Source organism: Leopardus geoffroyi, chromosome E3 (assembly GCF_018350155.1).
Source record: "Leopardus geoffroyi isolate Oge1 chromosome E3, O.geoffroyi_Oge1_pat1.0, whole genome shotgun sequence".
Classification (NCBI taxonomy): domain Eukaryota; kingdom Metazoa; phylum Chordata; class Mammalia; order Carnivora; family Felidae; genus Leopardus; species Leopardus geoffroyi.
Window position 1 is genome coordinate 3,754,119 of NC_059340.1, and position 18,883 is coordinate 3,773,001.

Consider the following 18,883-nt stretch of genomic DNA (forward strand, 5'->3'; position numbering starts at 1 on the left):
CAAGACAGTGGGGCCGGTGCCTCACGGTCGGGAGGGACCAGGAGGGAGCCCTGCTAGAGTCCCAGGAGCGCCCCGTCTCCTGACCTGGGTGCCTGCTGCACGGTCCACTCACTTTTTGAAAATTCACTGAGCTGCACACTTACGATCTGTGCACTTTTCTGTCTGTGTGCTCTATTTCAATGACAAGTGTCCTTCCAAGAAAAGGAGCCCAGATGTTGAGATTATCATACACAAAATATACAACCACGCCTGCCCTGTGTAAAAAAGTAAAACACACCTTGAAATATATGGAGAGAACAGTAAATTACAAACAGTGACGCCAGATTTCAAAAAGAACAAGCTTCAAGTTCTAGAAATGAAAAATTCAGTAACAGAAACTATCGCTTCCACGTAATGGATCAGACACACGAAACACATCAGAAAGGAGAACTGATGAACTCAAAGACCAGTCGGAAAAAATTACCCAGGAATTGGTGCAAAGAGACAAGAAAGAGAAAATATACGAAAGGGGCTAAGAGACAGAGTGAGGAGGCCTGACGGGTTTAAAGAAAGCTCCAGGAAGAGAGGTGTAAGAATGGCGCAAAGGCAACATCTGACCAGAAAAGAGCTGAGAATTTTCTAGCACTGACTGAAGATTCCAGTTCACAGATTCGTGACGCCCAATAAAAGAATGAAGAAAGACATCACAAGAAAACACATGAAAGTCTCCAACAAGACACAGGCGAACCAAATCCAGCAAGAGAGGAAAAGGATGATCCACCAAGAGCACGTGGGATTTACCCCAGGAACACAAGGTTGATTTCACCTACGTAAATCAATCACTGTAATACAGCAAATCAGTAGAATAAGACACCAAACCACACGAGCCCGTCAGCAGACACAGTAGAGAGCTCAGGACGTGTGCGAGAGCTGAGGAAGGGTCTCAGGGAATCCTTTTCCCAAAGACCAACGATACTTGTGGTACAGCCTCACGACCACACCGCCTTGCGTTTCTAGGGCGCAGGGGACGCGGCTTGGCCGGCAGAGGGGCCGGACGGAGACACTGGGGACACCAGGAACCAGGAACGCGGCGCAGAGACCACGCATGGTAACCATCTACACCAGAGTCCTGAAAGCCGGGTGCTGCCGGGGCAAGTAGAGTCTTGCTGGCTCCTTCCTGATCACTCGAAGGCTGTCCGAGGCGGGCAAGCGCCACCCGCACCCACCGCCGGCCCTGCAGCCTCCACTTGCCCCTGTGCCGTCCCCACAGCACACCCCTTAGCTCCGCCCAAGGAGCTGCCGAACGCTTCCCTCCTGAAAGCGACCCGGGGATTCGGTTCCCAGGCAAAATGCAAATGTCCCGAGCTCCCCAGCTTTCTCCCCACGTACCCAGGAAAACTTCAAAGGGAACGACGTCCCCCGGGGGGCTCTGTCCAGAGCAGCCTATTCCTTAAGCTGGGTCGCGGGTACACAAATAGTTCATGGTATTATTCTGTATCTGCTTTTCGTGGGCTTCAAGTATTTCACGATCAAGAGGAAAGCAGAGACAGGTACAGAATGAGAAATATAAACATTCATAAACATCCTAAAACCCGTTCGACCTCACAAATACTACAGGAAACAACCTACAGGAGGGAGAGACGACATCCCTCTTTCAAGTCAGTATTTCAAATGATGGAATCAGGTGATGGCTAAGATACGGAAATGGACATCCTGCTGGTGGGACGCAAAGTGGCACCAATCTGCCCCCAGTTTTAAAAACAGCTATCGAGGGGCGTCTGGGTGGCTCAGTCAGTTAAGCGTCCAACTTCGGCTCAGGTCATGATCTCACGGTTCGTGGCTTGGAGCCCCACGTTGGGCTCTGTGCTGATAGCTCAGAGCCTGGAGCCTGCTTCAGTTTCTGTGTCTCGCTCTCTTGGTCCTTCCCCTGCTTGCTTGCTCTCTCTCTCTCTCTCTCTCTCTCAAAAATAAAACCCTTAAAAAAAATTTTTTAAGAAAAAAATAAAAATAAAAAAAGCTATCGAGATAGGCCATCTACACCAGTATTAGATAAAGATGTATCAGTATCTAAAATGTCCCCATTCTTCCAGAAAGGAATGCTACTGTTAAGTTGCTGTCCTACAGAAATAATCAAAAAAGGAATCAAACATTTAGGTACAAGGATGTTTATTTACATAAGCATTATTTATACACCAAAAAATGGGAAACATTCCTAAAATCCAATAGGGAAATGATCAGGTGTACTCATTCAAATGGCATTAAAAATTACGTTCATAGGGGAGCCTGGGTGGCTCAGATGGTTAAGTGTCCAACTCCTGGTTTTGGCTCAGGTCATGATCTCCTGGTCCGTGGATTCGAGCCCCGAGATGGGCTCTGCACTGACAGTGTGGAGCCTGCTTGGGATTCTCTCTCCCTCTCCCTCTGCCCCTCCCCACTCACGTGTGTATACTCCCTCTTTCAAAATAAATAAACATTAAAAGAAATTATGTTTATAGGGGCATCTGGGTGGCTTAGTCGGTTAAGCGTCCAACTCTTGGTTTCAGCTCAGGTCATGATCTCAAAGTTCATGATTTCAAGTCCTGCATCAAGCTTTGTATGGACGGTGCAGAGCCTGCTTGGGATTCATTCATTCTCTCTCTCTCTCTCTCTCTCTCTCTCTCTCTGTCTCTCTCTCCTCCCTTCTCCCTTTCTGCCCCTCCCCCACTTGCACTCTAATAAACCTTAAAAAAATTATATTCATAATATGAATAAATATACTAAGTTAAAGAAAACGGAGGACGTGGATGTAGGTTGATTTAAATTGCGTAGGAAATCCAATAATGAGAAGAGACTGGAATAATAAGGGGACGTTTTAGGTGATTTCTGTTCTCTTCTTTATATTCCCTATTTCCAAATTTTCAACAATGGGAATGTCGTTTTTCTAAGTGGAGAGAAATGATATTTTAAAGCACTGACAGGATTGTTTCTGTGGTAAACCTTGGACCTTCTCACATTAATTCGAGCCTCGGTCAGGAAAGAACATCCCCTCTCTAGAAGGAATAGCCTCATTAAGATAACGGGTAACCGAGTGGATAAAATGCTTAAGCCATTTGTTAGTCACAGAAAGAAACAGAGCCCCCAGGACTGCAGCAAAGCAAGAGCAGTGTGGCAGCAGAAGCAAGAACTTTCTGAACCCCAGGCCCTATCTGGCTCCCCCGACATGACGAGATGGCGCTGAGCCCTTTTGCAGGGAGGACCGCGTGGCACGCACAGTGACAGACAGCACACACAGACAAGAAAGACCCGGGGACCACTTTCTGCTCTAGGCCCGCCAGGTGGGGGCATCCCCTGGGTCCAGCCGGAGAAGGCGATCCTCGTGCCAGAGCTGAGCGGTCTCAGGTTTAACATTCCATTAGGAATCCTGACCCCAGAGAAGGGCTCACCCCCCTCCCCCGCCACTGCTCTGGAATCAGGTCCCCATGCTGACCCCGCAGGTTGGAACAGGCAGTTGAGGAAACTGCTTTGCAAGTAGACCAAAACGACAAAGAAGAGAAACTAGGAGACCGAAAAATCAGAAAAAAAGATCCAGAACCTGAATAACAGAAGAGCCCGAAGAAATCGTCAAAGGAATAACATAATTTTTCAGAACAGAGTTCTAAATTTTTCAGATCCTGAGTTTTTAGATTAAAATGGCCCATTAAAAGCCCAACACACAAGGGGCGCCTGGGTGGCGCAGTCGGTTAAGCGTCCGACTTCAGCCAGGTCACGATCTCGCGGTCCATGAGTTCGAGCCCCGCGTCGGGCTCTGGGCTGATGGCTCAGAGCCTGGAGCCTGTTTCCGATTCTGTGTCTCCCTCTCTCTCTGCCCCTCCCCGTTCATGCTCTGTCTCTCTCTGTCCCAAAAATAAATAAACGTTGAAAAAAAAAATTTTTTTAATAAAAATAAAAAAAAGCCCAACACACAAGAGAGGTTAAAAACGCACGAAGGGTCAAAATATGCAATTGGGTATAATTTGAATAAATATGGTAACGGATACGACCATAATTTTTTTTAAATAAGAAGGCAAGACTCACACCAGAGTAGAAACACACCCCTTCCAAGGCACACAGCCTGGCTCTTCAGAGCGAGGCTGGGAGGGAGCAGCATAGAGAAATGAGATGTTTCTAGAAGGAGAAGAAAGCGACTGAACATGAGGGGTGAGGAAGCACAACGTCTAGCAGTTCCCTGGGGGGGGGGGGGGGGGCGCTGGAAGTTACTGGAAACGGACCAACGCCTTCAAAATTCTAGGAAGAAAGTTGCTTTCATTCTAAAACTCCACACCCAGATCAACTATTAATCACGCGTTAAAGTAGGATAAAGATCTTTTTAAACATACAGCGTCTTGAGCAATTTTAATTCCCAGGTGCACTTTCTCAGGACGCCACCGGGGAGAGACTCCACCAGGACGGGAGGTGGGGGGGACCTAGAACGAGGAAGGGACAATGAAAGCCAGGGGCTCCTTCCCCAGAGGGACGCCAAGGGAATGACAGCTCAGAGCAGCCTTCAGGGGCAGCCAGCCCAGACTGAAGCGAGGCAGCGGACCCCAAAAACGCTGGAATTGATAAAATACACCATAGAGCTGAGCATCCTGAGGCAGGACAACGGGCAGAGGGCTGCGGGAAACTGGACTCGCGAGAAGCACCGACAGAAAGAGGAAACAAACAATGATGGCAGTAATTCACTTCCAAGAAACTAAAGGTCGGGCCGCCAGGAAAAGTCGCCCTTGTACAGACCCACCTTCAGCTGTGAAAAGCCACATCTGGCTGAAACAACGTACACCCCCTGCCTAATCCGGCCCCAGCCCCAAGCTCACCGAGAGCACGGGCCACCGGAGCTGGATGGTTGAACGAGGGCCATTCCCATCCCCATGGTGGGACATAACTAGCTCCGCCCGAAATTTAACAAATCAAGTCGTTGTAGGGTAAGCTTCTTATTTTAAGCTTTGGAAATAAATGACAAAAAAAAAAGAATCATTCACAGATGAAAACGATTCCCTCGGAGGATCGCAAACATGGAGAACAAGCACAGGCTGGGGCCCGGCGTGAGGCTTGGCTGTTTTTAATTAGTGACGGGAAGCTGTGCACCCATGTGGCTTTGGTGAAAAGCAAACGTTCAATGTGCATCCTGTCCCAGCTACTAAAGGAAGGAATGAATGAACACGCACACGCAGGGGGGATACGTCATCCGTCCTCTACATTTTAAATCCCCGAGGTTATTTGCATCTTTGAAACTGGAAAGCATCCCACATTCATATGGATGCCGGCCAGGTGGCGGCAGGCCGTGAGGTGGAAACTTGGTTGTTATTCCCTCCGGGGGCGGGGCAGGGGGGCAGGGGGCGGCGCTACAGTCTTTCAGTCACTTAAGGATTACTTGAAGAGCCAACGTGACTTCTGGCTGCTGTGTGAGAACTCGCAGAATTTCATGCCCACGGCTGGGAAGAAAATGGCAGAGCTAACAGCGGAGCCTTCTCCTCAGAAAGGGTGCGTCCGGGTGTTCCCGAGGGCACGCGGGCGCGGACAGCCCGGAGTGGAAAAGGGGAATTAGACACTGGATTTATCTCACTCGTGTTTGTCTTTTCATGTATGCATGAAACTAACAGAGATGAAAGTCCGTGATTAAATAAACCCTTCCATTTATGAGAGCTCTTCAGGGAAGTACAAAACTAAGAATCCTAAGTAATTATTAAGGCACGGTGTTCAATTTAACACTGATTTTTAGGTTAGTCGAAAGTAGGTACTGGCCATCTTGCAATTATTAATACATTCGGCGTTAATACATTATATATGGCAATAGGTTTTGCAAAAGTGTTCTTAATGATCCCAAAATATACGTAGTGCTCCATCCACACCCTGGAATATTCCATAATCCCTAAAACGAGTGAACGGGAACTCTGACAGATGTGGAGAGACCTCCCAAAGGAGTTTGGTAGGAAAACGAAGTATGTGGCCCCATTTCTAAAACAACAGACTTTGATCAAAGCCTGTGTGAGTACACGTTTGAGGTGTGTCCAGGCTTACCCAAGCGCAGGCAAACCAGACAAGGTCACTATGGTAGGCAGAATTCTCAAATGACCGCCCCCCCCACCCCCACCCCACGATCTCCGCTTCCTGGGATTACTCCCATGACTGTGTTCAAGGGCAAAGAGATTTTGCAGATGTAATTAAGGTTCCTGAGGGGTTGATCTTACCATACGGAGACAATCCGGGGGGCCCAACCTAATCACTCGAGTGCCATCAAAGCAGAGAGTTTTCTCCAGCTGGTCACAGACATCAGAGAGATTTGATGTGTGACAAGGGTCTGAACGCTGCAGAGCTGGGAGGGGCCCGCGGTCCACATACAGCGGAACAAGAAGGAAAGGCAGAGACAAGATGGAGACTTCAGTCCTGCAACCCCAAGGATCCAAACGCTGCCAATACCATGTGGAATTGAGGGGCCCCGGGCTCCCGTAGGGACCACAGCCACCCAGTGAGCGGAGGGCCCAGCCACCGCGTGCCAGACTCCCGACACGCTCAATCCGTGAGACACTGAAAGGGTGTGGTTTGAAGCCACTACACGTGTGCCTGTTGGCAGGGCCCGGAAAAAGGTGAGGAGCACCTCGCCTTGAAGACACTAGGATCACGTGTCACGGGAGTGTGGACCTCGAGGGGGTTGCGGCAAAGGCTCAGAAGGACACGGGGGCGTGTTTCTGGAAACCCCGGGAAGGGGGCCCGTCATGTGGGAGCAGGACTTGTGACTGATGTGCCTGAGCACACCCCTCAGGAGATGCCACCCGCTTTCCTGTTACCTGTCCCAGGAGGCAAAGAGGGAGAGAAACACCAGGAGCTGTGATCAGAACGGAACCGGGACTGATGACTGAAGATCCTCAGTCTCCGGACGACAAAGGAGGCCAAGAGTCGGAGGGTGGCGCAGAGAGAGGGGCCGGTGTCCTGCTCAACCCTCTCCTGGCGCCTCAGAAAGATCCGAAGGCCAGAGCGCCGGGCCGAAGACCCTTTCAAGAGACCAAGGGTGCTGCTCGTCGGTTCTCTTAACCAAATCAGGGGCACTGGAGAAGCTTAAGGGCATCCTCACCTCTCAGCAGAAGCTGCAGAGAAGGGCCATCTCGGGAGCGTCCCTGGGGGCGGCGTGTCTGACGGCCGGCCGCCCCTGGAATCCACGCCTGGCCCAGCCGGCAGGTTCTCAGAAGTGAGCAGCTCGGAGCAGGGACGGAGGGAGCCCGGCACGGAGAGAGGCTCTCCACAGGCAGCAGGCAGAAGAAGCCACTCAGAAGAGTCCCGTCTTTCGGGAAAAGCAAAGAGTGGCTCAGAGCCCAGAGGACGGCCAGCAGAGTGTTCCCAGGCCTGGAAATCTCACCACGGCCCCCAGCCAGGCTCGCCCGGCCGCATTTCAAAATCCACCCGCACCAGCGACTCCTTGTCGCCGTCCACCGCCCCCTTTCTGACCCAGAACGCCACGACTCTTGTCCTGCACCTGGCCGGCCGCCGCATGCGGGGAGCCAACCGTCCCACCGGCCCGCGGGTGGGGAGCATCGTGCCCTCCGGCGGTAGAGCTGAGCTGCGCTTAATGCATATACGCAGGCGCCCGCCCCACACCTGACTCGGATTCTGTACACGACGAGCATCTGGACGTGAACGGATACGTAACGGCACGAGACTGTGGGGCCTGGAGATGGCTGGAGCGTTTTGCCCACGGACGTAGCTGTGGGTCTTGGCCGGCCCGGCCCAGGATGAGCCCCCGTGAACGGGCCCTCACGTAATCACCTCCCCAGGGCGTGGGAGGTGGAATCCATCGTGCCGCCGTTGAGGCTTTGTTTCTCTATGGCAAAAGAGGTTTTTGCAGATGTAACTCGTTTCATTAGTCAGTTCACTTGAGGGTCAGTGAAAGGGAGATTACCCAGGTGGGCTTACTTTAAGCATATGAGCCTTTACGAGTGGTGAGGAAGTCAAAGACTCGCGGAAGGGAGTAGCCAATGCCACGCTGTTGGCCTGAAGGGGAGGGGGGGGGTGGTTAGGGTTTCCAGCAGGGGGACAAGAACCTCAGTCCTCTAACCACGAGCGGCTGAACTCTGCCAACAGTAAGGCTGAGCCTCCTGACAAGAACTCGGCCTGGCTGACACCTCGGATTCAACCTTGGGATACCCGGAGACTCCAGCCAGGCCACGCGGACTCGACCCGTGAGCCGAGCAGTGTGTGTCGTTTAAAGCTGCTGTGTTTGCGGTAATTTATCATATGGCAAGAGGAAACTAATACACGCACGTACTAGGATGTCAACACGAAATCAGGAGGGGTCAGAATGGCAGAGGCACTGATATGGCAGAGAGCAGGACGCCATGGTAAAGAAAAAGATGTTTGCATCATGTGAACTCATTTATGTAAAGTTAAATGCAAGTGTATTGTTAGCGTTAAGAGAAGTGCTCGTTCCCTAAAACCCAGCGGTCTAATCAGGACTAGTCAGCTGAACATTCCCACTGAAAACAACCAACACTGGCCGTATGAGCCATAAACGACAGCGAAAGAAACTATTAGGCCAAAATCTGAAAGGAGAGAACCCAGAGGTAGGAGTTGTTCTTGTCTGGGAAAACCCTAGCTGGTTCCTGGGAAAGAGAACCGTGGCACCGCGAGAAATCCAAGCCCTGGGCTCGCCACATGCGAGAGCCTACGGGAGGCCCTCCCTCGTTTCCCATCCTTCCCTTCTCTGGTTCTGATACGAAGGTTTTCTTGGTTTCACAAACTGCTGCTGCTTTTTCTGTTCTCTGGAATAGTCTGAGGTGCAGTGTTGGAATAATCTGTCCTCGAGCATGAGGAAGAACTGGCCTGGACAGCCTTCGGGGCTGGTGTTTTCACGGTTCTGTCTGGTTTGGGTGCATGCTTGAATGCTCACACACACTGTCGAGGAGACTGTTCAAGTTTTTGCCTTTCTTGAGTGCGTTCTGGGAGGCTGTATCCTTTCTAGGAGATTGCCCACTGCATGTTAAGTTTTTTAATTTACTAGCAAAAAACTATCTGTAAGATCCTTTTTTAAAACAAATATATTTTTGAGAGAGACACACACACAGAATCCAAAGCAGGTTCCAGGCTCCAAGCTGTCAGCACAGAGCCCAATGCAGGGCTTGAACCCACAAATCATGACCTGAGCCACCCAGGCACCCCCTTTTTTAAATACCCCTAGTGTGTCGCTATCCCCTCTTACACCTGAGATCGTTTATGTACCATCTTGACTTTTCCTCCTCAGTCTTGCCAGTTTTGGGTAGTCTTTTCAAAGATACCACTTTTCATTTTATTGCTCCTCTCTCCTGCATGTGTTCTGCTCTATATTGTTTCCTGTCTTCTCTCGCGGAGTTCATTAGATATATATTTTGACCTAATCAAGTAGGCAGGTAGCTCATTGGTTTTCAGTCTTTATTTTCTCGTATGAGCATTTAAAGCTTCAGCCCTCCTCTAAATCCCAGATCAGCTGCCTCCCCCAAGTTCTGATTCACATTCAAGTCTCGGATCCCTGAGCTGCTCGGACGTGTTTGAAGTTGTATATCTCTGAGGGCTGTGTAAGAGTCGGCTATCGCTGCCTGTCAGTATCCATTCTTTCCGTCTTCCTAACGGCATGACGTGAGGAACGACGAGGCAACGTGCCCAGTCACAAAAACCACCTTTCCGGGTCTCTCTTGCAGACCGGCGTGGCCATGCGGCTAAGGCGCAGTCAGCGAGAGATGAGGGAATGTTCCCGCTGGGACTTCTAGGAAAGCGCCGCGGAAGGAACACACGGTTTGCGGGGACACCTTTGCCTGGCCCCCTCTTCCTGCCTTCCTGCCCTAAAGGCAGATGTGATGGCAGCGGCCCCGCAAGCATCCTGCACTTGAGGGGATCTTCCGGCCTGAAGGCGTGAACTGGAATGGCGGGGAGGGCTGGCCACGGAAGGAGCTACGAGTCCCCGGTGACCTGGAAAGCCACCCCATGGGCCCCGAACCTACCACTGCTGTATCGCCAAAGAAAAGAAACCTGCATTGGGTTCAGCAACAGTTACCTGGCCAAATGCAGTTCCTAATTAATACAGAGGCTGCCAACACCCCACTTGGGACCGGTTTTTTGATCATGGAAGATTTCTCCTATACGAAAGCATTTATAACTTAGACTAATAATAAAATGCACCCCACTTCATCCACCATCCAACTTGAAAAAGGCGGACCCCTTCCAGGTTCCCTGTGTTCTCGAAACTACGCCTCCCCGCCTGCTCCCCAGCTCTCACCCCGCCAAAAGGAACCCCTATTCTGGATTCTGTGTTCAACATTCCCTTATTTTTCACTGATGGTTAGACCACACATTTTGGTAACCCCAAGTTACACGGCTCTGTTTTGCTTATCTCACACTATTTCTCCGCCGTTTGCTTTTTTCCTCAACCGTACGAGACACACCCATGTTGATGTACGTAGCTGTGGTTCATTTAAACTCGCAGCTCCGTACCGTTTATTGCATGAACACAACACTATCCGTCCCTCCGTTTTTGGTTTTTGGGTTATTTCAAGCTCTAAGCTATTACAAAATGCTGATACCGACACCCCTGTACTCGTGCCCTGGTGACCCATGGGACAGAGTCTTCAGGAGAAGGCTTCCTCTGACACCATGACATACGCAGATCGTGACATTTACGTGCACACCGGAGGTAACGTGGAGGGGTGCGGAGTTCTGCATGCAGCTGCAGAGGGGGCCCACAGCATGGCTCCTCGAAGGCTCGGGGGACCAGTAAAATGAAGCACATCGGTGCCCCACAGTATGGTGGCAGAGGCACGCGAGCCGGCCAATGGTGCCAGATGAGTCCAAATGGTCTCCCACGGCTCCCAAGGGGGACAAGGTACTTCCGGCTCTCACAGCGCTCTTGGAGCACCCCCCTCCTCCTCCTCCACAGCCTGGATGTTGTTAGACTCTCTTTTTTTGTTGTTTATTTCCGGGGGGGGCGGGCGGCAGGGAGAGGGAGACACAGAATCCGAAGCAGGCTCCAGCCTCTGAGCTGTCAGCACAGAGCCCGACTCAAGCCCGACTCAAGGCTCAAACTCACGAACCGAGAGATCGTGACCTGAGCTGAACCTGAGCTGAACCAACTGAGCCACCCAGGTGCCCCTAGACCTACCTTCTATGCTCTTAATTCATGTTTCCTCACTGCTAATGCGATGGGGTATCTTGTACTTCCTGTTTGCCCGTGTTTTATCGAGCTGATTTTCTTAAACAGCTTGTTCCTGGCATCCTTGATCTATTCCAGACAGTAATCATTTGTCAGTTGTATATATTATAAAATCTTCCCACGTTAGCTTATTTTTCACTTTTCACTGTTCATTATTTAATACAATTAAAGAGATTCATCCGTCTCTTCGTGGTTTGAGCTTTTTGTGTGTCTTCCTCAGGAAATTCTTCTCTACGCTTTTTGTTATTGAATAAAAAAAAACCGGTTTTGTAGTCAGAGAACATGCTCTATGAATCAGGTAATTTGCAATATGCTGAATCTTACTTTCTGATCAAGTAGGAGGGTAACTTTTACACGTCCCAATGTTTATTTGAGAGTAAGATGCACTTTCCAATTGTTGGGTGGAGGGTGCTGGAATAAATGTCCAACAGATAAGGAATGACAGACGCCGGCCAGGGGATGGGTAACAAATCCAAGCCCCGGCCATCTGTTTACATATTGTCTCTGGCTGCTTTCACGCCACAACGGCGGAGTTAAGTAGGTGAGACAGAGACCATATGGCCTCCCAAAGCTGAAAATATTTACTCTCTGGCCCTTTATAGGAAAAGCTTGCCAGCCTCTGTTGTGTTCAGAACGGTTTCCCTAGTTCTTTTGTTTTGTTTTTGTTTTCTTTTTTGGTCTGCTTGGTATCGATTAATGAAAGAGCCATTTTTAAATCTAAGACAACAACACTTTTGGCAATTTCTCCTAATCCTTGCTCGTGATGTTACTTTACGTTAAGGCTAATTTATTAGATGCAAATGAGTTTTACATTGCTCTATTTTCCTGGTACATGACTTATGAATTAAATGTATCAGCATCATTAAAGCAGTGGTCACTTTTGTCCCTAGTAATTACTTCTCTGAAATCTGTGTGGATGATATCATCACTACAACAGTTTCTTGTTGTTAGCATACTTTTTTCCCATTCTTTTATGTCTCATATTTTGGATGGGTCTCTCATAACTAGCACACGGCTGCACTCGGTTTTCCCATGCATCCTGACCTTTTTAGTCAGAAAGTTTGGTCCATTTGTTATATACGGCGATGTGTATTTGGTTACATTTCTGCCATCTTAGACTATACAGTATATTCTTTTTACCTATCTCTTTCTATACTTCTCCTCCCCCCTTCTTTCCCCTGTCCCCCTTTTTTTTCTGAAGTTTATCTTGAGAGAGAGGGAGGGAGAGAGAGCAGAGGAGGGGCAGAGGGAGAAGGAGAGAGAGAATCCCAAGTAGGCCCCACTCAGAGCCTGATGCGGGGCGCAATCTCACAACCGTGAGATCACAACCTGAGCCTATTATCAAGAGCCTGAGCCACCCAGGCGCCCCTTTCCTGCCTTCTTTTGATTAAAGTTTTTTCACTCCGTTTTTTACCTTACTGAAGTTTTAACTCTTTCAAATGTTCCCCTCACATTGTAACATCAATTCTAGCCCTTAATAAAGTAAAAACTCCTCAGTGTCTTCATCCTCCTCCGCAACGATGTAAGAGCATCTGAACTCTGTCAGATTTCAACCCCTCTGCTTGCTTCTTTGCTATTTATTTTTATTGTTTTTAATGGAGAAATACATCATCTGTTTTCAAAATAGTGCTCGAAAAATACAAGGGGTACAGGTGCTATAAAACAAAGCAAACTCCAATCATGAGACACTACGTACATCATGTGAAAAAAAAAAAACTAGTCCGATATTCAGGTAATGAAAACTAGAAAGTTCCCAGTTTCCAGCTTGGTTAATTATCGTTACATGAAACACTTAATAAACTACTTTTCCCCTATGTGTTAACGAAATGACAAGACTAAATTCGTGCCTGGCGATTCCAACCTGACCCCACAGCTACCTGAAATACAGAGTTACTGTGCACACTCCACCTGACCTAGGGTGCCGGAAGGGTAAAGGACTTGACAGGGCAGACGTGGAAACCAGGAACGCTGTGTACTTGACATCACAAAGTAAGGGTGAAAAGAAATCCTCAAGTACTGCAGAGCCTAAAGGGAAGACTAATCCAACCTTGGAAAGTGAATCTAGAAGGGCAGGGGAAGGGCGTAAGAAATTGTAGTTGAGTATGAAAAATGCACGTGTGGTAGAAAGGGACACGGCTGGGGGAGGCCGGAATCAGGATAGGCTAACTGGAAAACCTGTCAGGCTCACTGTGTCCAGATTAAGGCAGACTACGTTTCCATTCATCTACATCTGGGCCATTCATGTGTCCTAAACATGGATGTTCTGCTGCTTAATTATGAGTGGTCTTTTTTTTTTTTTTTTAATTTAAGGAAGGTATTCCTAATCTCTTATAGAATAAAACAAAAACAGAAAGCTGACTAGATGTCAAGTGCTTGCTAGAAATTATTTTTTTACATCTTAACATGTAAAAATTAACTGATGAATTTTAGTGAGTCCTTTAAAAATAAAAATTGGTCTAAATATTTGGGGGAAATGGCTTTTCGCTTACATGTTAAAATTGGAAATTCACTTTAGCACAAACAGATAGTCTGTGGAGCATACAAAATTTCCCATACGTAGAGCTCGTCTGAGCCATCCAGGGCCAATACCGTGTCTCCCAATTCGCTACTTTTAGGAAAGTTTTAGTAAAATATTAGCCATGGAGCCAAAATCCAGTGTTTTGTGCCACGAGGCCACAGGACTGTTGGCTTCACATCACGGTGAAGAATATACTAGCATTCCAGGTATCTTCATGAATCTGCATACAAGCATACTTTGTGCATACGAGCAAAGAGAACGGAGTTGGGGTGAGGGGAGAGGCAAAAAACTGTTCTGTTTGAGGAAAAATGATTAAGGGCAAGAGACTAGGGAGTTTTGTTAGCTCTGAGACTGTATTTGCTGTTTGCTGATTGTATGCGCTCTAAAACAATTGTACAGATAAAACCAATACATCATTTCTTGATTGTGTCCCAGCAAAACCAAAGACTATCTACTGCTTCAACGTCAAATATATACCCTATGCGTTGACATTTCACTTTTAAAGGGTTATGGCTACCTCACAGAGACCGAATTAGATGTACTTTTACGCTTTTTCTGAAGTTTAGTACACACTGCACCACGGCATCCCATCTGACGATTAATAATGAAGAAAACTCTTCAGGAAAAAACTAGAATTCATCAAGCTGGAAAACTTAAAATTAGTTCTACTTTCTAATAGAAATATACATACAGTGCATCATCAGTATAAGGAATTCTGATACCAATTTGTATTGCAAATTTTCCCCAACAATGCATCAAACATAAATCCAGTCCAGATGTCAGGCATGGGGTTGCCAGCTGAAGGGTTTGTTTGTTTTTTTTTTCTCTTTATGGGCACTAGTCCTTTAAAGTAGTTGCTACAACTGCTGCTGACACATTAATAACAGTTCTAGCTTCACCTACTAACCTGGACTTCTGATCAAGATTAGCCAAGTAAAGGAAGTTACCAAATAAGGCTAAATCTATTTTGGGTCAAATCTCGTTTGGTACCCTTCATTCTCTTCCTGTGGCATTTGAAGACAACAGGTTGAGTTGGCAGATATTGTTTACGGACCCTGGAGGTTGTTTTTGTCAGTTCAGTCTGTCTTACTGAATTCTTGGTAACAGGAGCAGGATTTGCAGGAAGAGCAGAGATACTGAAAAGTTCTGTACTGGATGTTCTCCAGATGGCCAGCCACTCTCTGAATGGTTTCTAGTGGAGTTATACTGTCTCTTTAGGAGATTGTTCCTCTTCTTTTAGTTTCTTTGGTCCTTTCTGAGGTCAGAATGTCTGCTAGACTCCCACTATAGGATTAGCTATGTTTGTTGCAGTGCTCCCTGAAGGCCTGGGCGGATGATTTACCAGACGTGTAGAAGAAACAACTCTGGCAACTGTGGGCTTTGGTGGCGGACAAAGGGCTGGTTGTGAGGCAGTCTGAGGAATGCTTTCCCCCGACGCACCCAAGCTTTCACTGGGATTCGCTGGTTGCAAGGAAAGTTCAGTAACTTGCACATTGGTCACAGATGTCACCATTATAGCAGGAGCAGGACTGTTTCTGCCCTGACAGCCGCCAGTCATTGGGCCGGTCTTCATAATGCTAGTAGGTGAAGGCACAGACATGCCGTCTTCACTGTCTACAGAGAAGTCAAGGCTGTTGTCATTCAAAGCTGTCAAAGTGACACCTTCCGCTGAATGTGTTTTCTTTTTCTGAAGCACTTGATTAGGTAGTAGTTGATGAAGTTCCTTTCTTCTTAAATGCATTGCAGCAATTTTCATATCTACCTCAAACATCTTAGTATTTACTGCTTGCCTGTAAACCGTATCCGTGAAAGACTGGATATCATAGGTGAGATCAATACTGAGAACGTCAGAGTTTTCCGGCTTTTTTAACACTAACCCAATCACCCACATCGTGCGAAATTCTTCCCCGTCCGGATTTTCTTTAGGAGCTGGAAATGACTGAGGATTCACATGCGCCAGAGTAATAAATTCATTCTTCTCCAAGCTCCCAACCAGGATTCGGATTTTTGATTCCACCAAGCCCACCCATTCTAGATGTTGTTTTTCTGTTGGTGCGCTTGCTAGAAGTACAATATAATGCTTGTACTTTTGAAAGAAGCTTGGAGCTTCAAAAAGCTTGGACCACTCTGCCTTACTCAGCAAAATTTCGTGTGTAATGGCCAGCCCTTGTTTAAACTCCTCAATCATGACCATCCTTGTGGAAACAGACACATTGTATGTGGAGTTCTGCTGTGGGTACGCTGGTGTGATTATGGGCATAAGATGGTACCTATCACTGGGATTTACTCTTGGGTCCCATACAGGCAAATTAAGGTTCTGTTCTTCAGGCTCTTTCAGTAGCACTGGATTTGGCCACTCCCATTCGGAAAACACCAAGAAAAACTTACGTACAAGAGTCGATGCTATTGCATTTGGATAGAGCTGGCAAGTTCTTGCCACTAGCATGGCCCAGGAAACACCTCCTAGGAAACCTAATATATTGGAATAGATATTGTGGCATTTGGCCCACAATTTGATAGCTCTCAGAGTTAACCTGAAGTTGTCAATGTCGGGTACTAGATGTAAAATTTCATCTGTCACCCGGCAACCGTTAAGGCTTCTTATGCATCTAATATCTAAATTTTTAAGCAGACTGTCATCTCTTAGGTCCAAATCTTCTGGAATGGTCTGCAGCGCCAACCTTGCAAACAAAATATCAATCTCTATCCCATCAAAACACAGTTTAATAACTGGCACAAACGCCTCCTCAACAGCCCTTAAATCTTTCACTTCTTCGTGTAGTTTCAATTTATCATAGAACGAGGTGAAAAAGTCGCTTCGGTCAACATGTCTTGGAGCAACGCACAACGCATCGATATCGGCACCTTTCGTGTGTACTCCTAACCTGTAAGAGCCGAACGTAAAGATTTTCCCGCCAACATTTTCAATTACAGCTTGTGGAAGGCTCTTGCTTTCACTGATCTCCCGTATCCATTCCTTTACCAGATTATTTAATTTTTCCAAAATTAAAATCCTGCGCTGCAGTTCCTCTTCCTCTTCAAAAACCCCGAAGGGCTTCAGGGTTTCGATTAGCTTCTGGGTAAGTACGCAGTCAGTCTCCTTGGGGGCTGCTAAACTGACGGGGGAGGAGACGCCACAGCGCTTGGGCGGCGGCGGGGTCTGTTGTGATCCGGGGGTCGTCACCGGAAACGGCATCATCTCTAGCGCCGGCCCCGCCACGCCACTTCCCCCGCCACCGCGACCTCCGCCCGGGTCATGATCCGCTGAGGCGGGAGGGGCGGGGCTCCTGCCGGCCCGGGTCCAACCCGCTCCCGCTCCCTCTCCGCTCCCGCCGCTTCAAGCGCTTCTCTGCCTTCCCCTCAGCCCCAACATGGCGCCGGGGCCCTCGGCACGGCGTTCTAGAACGGCCGCGCAGGCCACGCACGCCACGACGCCTGCGCGGCGCGCAGAGCCCCACGGGAGTTGTAGTTTCGCGGGGGGGGGGGGGTTGGGCAGCGCCGGCGGGCAGGGGTGCGCCTCGTCAGTACCGTTTACGCACACCTACCATCTACCGCCTGGGTCTCCAGTGCCTCGCACCTCAGATCTACTTCCTCTCCAGGAGCAGCTTCCGGGGGGCCTCCGCCCTAACGCCCGTCCTTCGGAAACGCCTCGCAGTCAGGGCCTGCTGCTGCCAAGCGTCCCTTTGCGTCCTCCGTGGCCAGGTGCCTGCCTGGGGGCTTAGCGCTGTCGGCACCTCGGGGTCGACGGTTCTGTTCTTTCCAGCCTTGAAGGTCCTCCGCGCCCGCGCCTCTGCTTTCCACGGCTTCTGTTGAGAAGTCTGCAGTCCGGCCGACCCGCTCACCTGTCTTTCTGGCAGCGATACAAATCTTCCCTGCCCTCCACGTCCTGCGATACCGCCACCGGGTGTCGACGGATAAACTTTTCCCTTATCTTATCGTACACGGTGATTTCTGAACCGTAAGATGCGCGGTTTTCGTGTCATGACCCCAGGAAGATTCCAGGCATGTCCTTGGAATATGCCCTCCCCACCACCGATGCGCTTCATGCGGACACGTGCTGGACTCTCTCATTGGGCTCTCCAGGTCTCCCGCCTCCCCTTTCTTTCCGGGCGATGCCGGGTCTACCTCTCAGTTCTCTGATTCAGTTGCAGTTAGTCTGCTGTTTAAGCCGTCACTGAAGTATCCATTTCAATACTTTTTTAAAGTTTATTTATTTTGGGGGGGGGGAGGGGGAGTGCGCACACACGAGTGGGAGAGGGGCGGAGGGAGAGAGACAGAATCCCAAGCAGGCTCTGGCTGATGGCATGGAGCCCCATGTGGTCCTCAAACCCATGAATCGAGAGATCATGACCTGAGCCGAAACCAAGAGTCCAGTGCTTGACCAACTGAGCCACCCAGGTCCCCCTCAATACTTAACATCTTTAATCACCAGAAGCATTATCTTGTTCTTTTCCAAATCTTTCCAGCCTCTTTGGAAGACATTCCGTTCTTTCCTGTTTTCTTTCTACCTTTTATTCATTGAACACTAAACTTACTTAATACTCTATAACTAACGGTTCCTACTCTTAATATTCCTGATAATCTGATTCTAGCTTGTTTTCTACCAACTCAGACCAACATCATTTCACGTGTCTTATAATTTTGGGACTGTGAGCTCATCTCTGGTGAGGCTTGGGATGCCTGTGTGGATGGCCTCCCAAAGAGGATTTGCTTTGTTTCTATCAGATGTCTTTGTACACTATCAAATTGTACAGTGTAATTTAATTCCTCTTCCAAGGACTAGCCAGATTACCAGAGTAGTGCGATTTTGAACCCCAAACACATGTGAGAGGAAACGTATTTTTCCATTCTAGGGGAGTTTTCCCCACCCAGACCCCAGGTCAAGAAAGAGAACTCTAGGGGCGCCTGGGTGGCCCATTGGGTTGAACGTCCGACTCTTGATTTCAGCTCAGGTCATGATCCCGGGGTCGTGGGCTTGAGCCACGTGTTGGGCTCCATACTGAGAATGGATCCTGCTTAAGATTCTCTTTCTCTCTTTCTCCCTCTGCCCCTCTCCCCCATTGTGTGCTCTCTGTCTCCCTCTAAAATATTAAATAAATAAATAAATAAATAAATAAAGAAGGAAGGAGGGAGGGAGGGAAGGAGGAAGGAAGGAAGGAGGGGAGGAAGGAGGGGAGGAAGGAAGGAGGAAGGAAGGGAAG

General features: G+C 48.6%; 2 protein-coding genes across 16 annotated transcripts in view; both read right to left on the reverse strand.

The window, feature by feature from the left end:
* Positions 1 to 18,883, reverse strand: part of LOC123589361 (monocyte to macrophage differentiation factor 2) — a 128,839-nt gene that overhangs the window by 34,087 nt on the left and 75,869 nt on the right. The window lies entirely within an intron of this gene.
* Positions 12,731 to 17,076, reverse strand: PAPOLB (poly(A) polymerase beta). Its single transcript, XM_045461371.1, has one exon. The coding sequence runs from the start codon at positions 16,879 to 16,881 to the stop codon at positions 14,956 to 14,958; it is 1,926 nt and encodes a 641-aa protein (XP_045317327.1). The 5' UTR covers positions 16,882 to 17,076; the 3' UTR covers positions 12,731 to 14,955.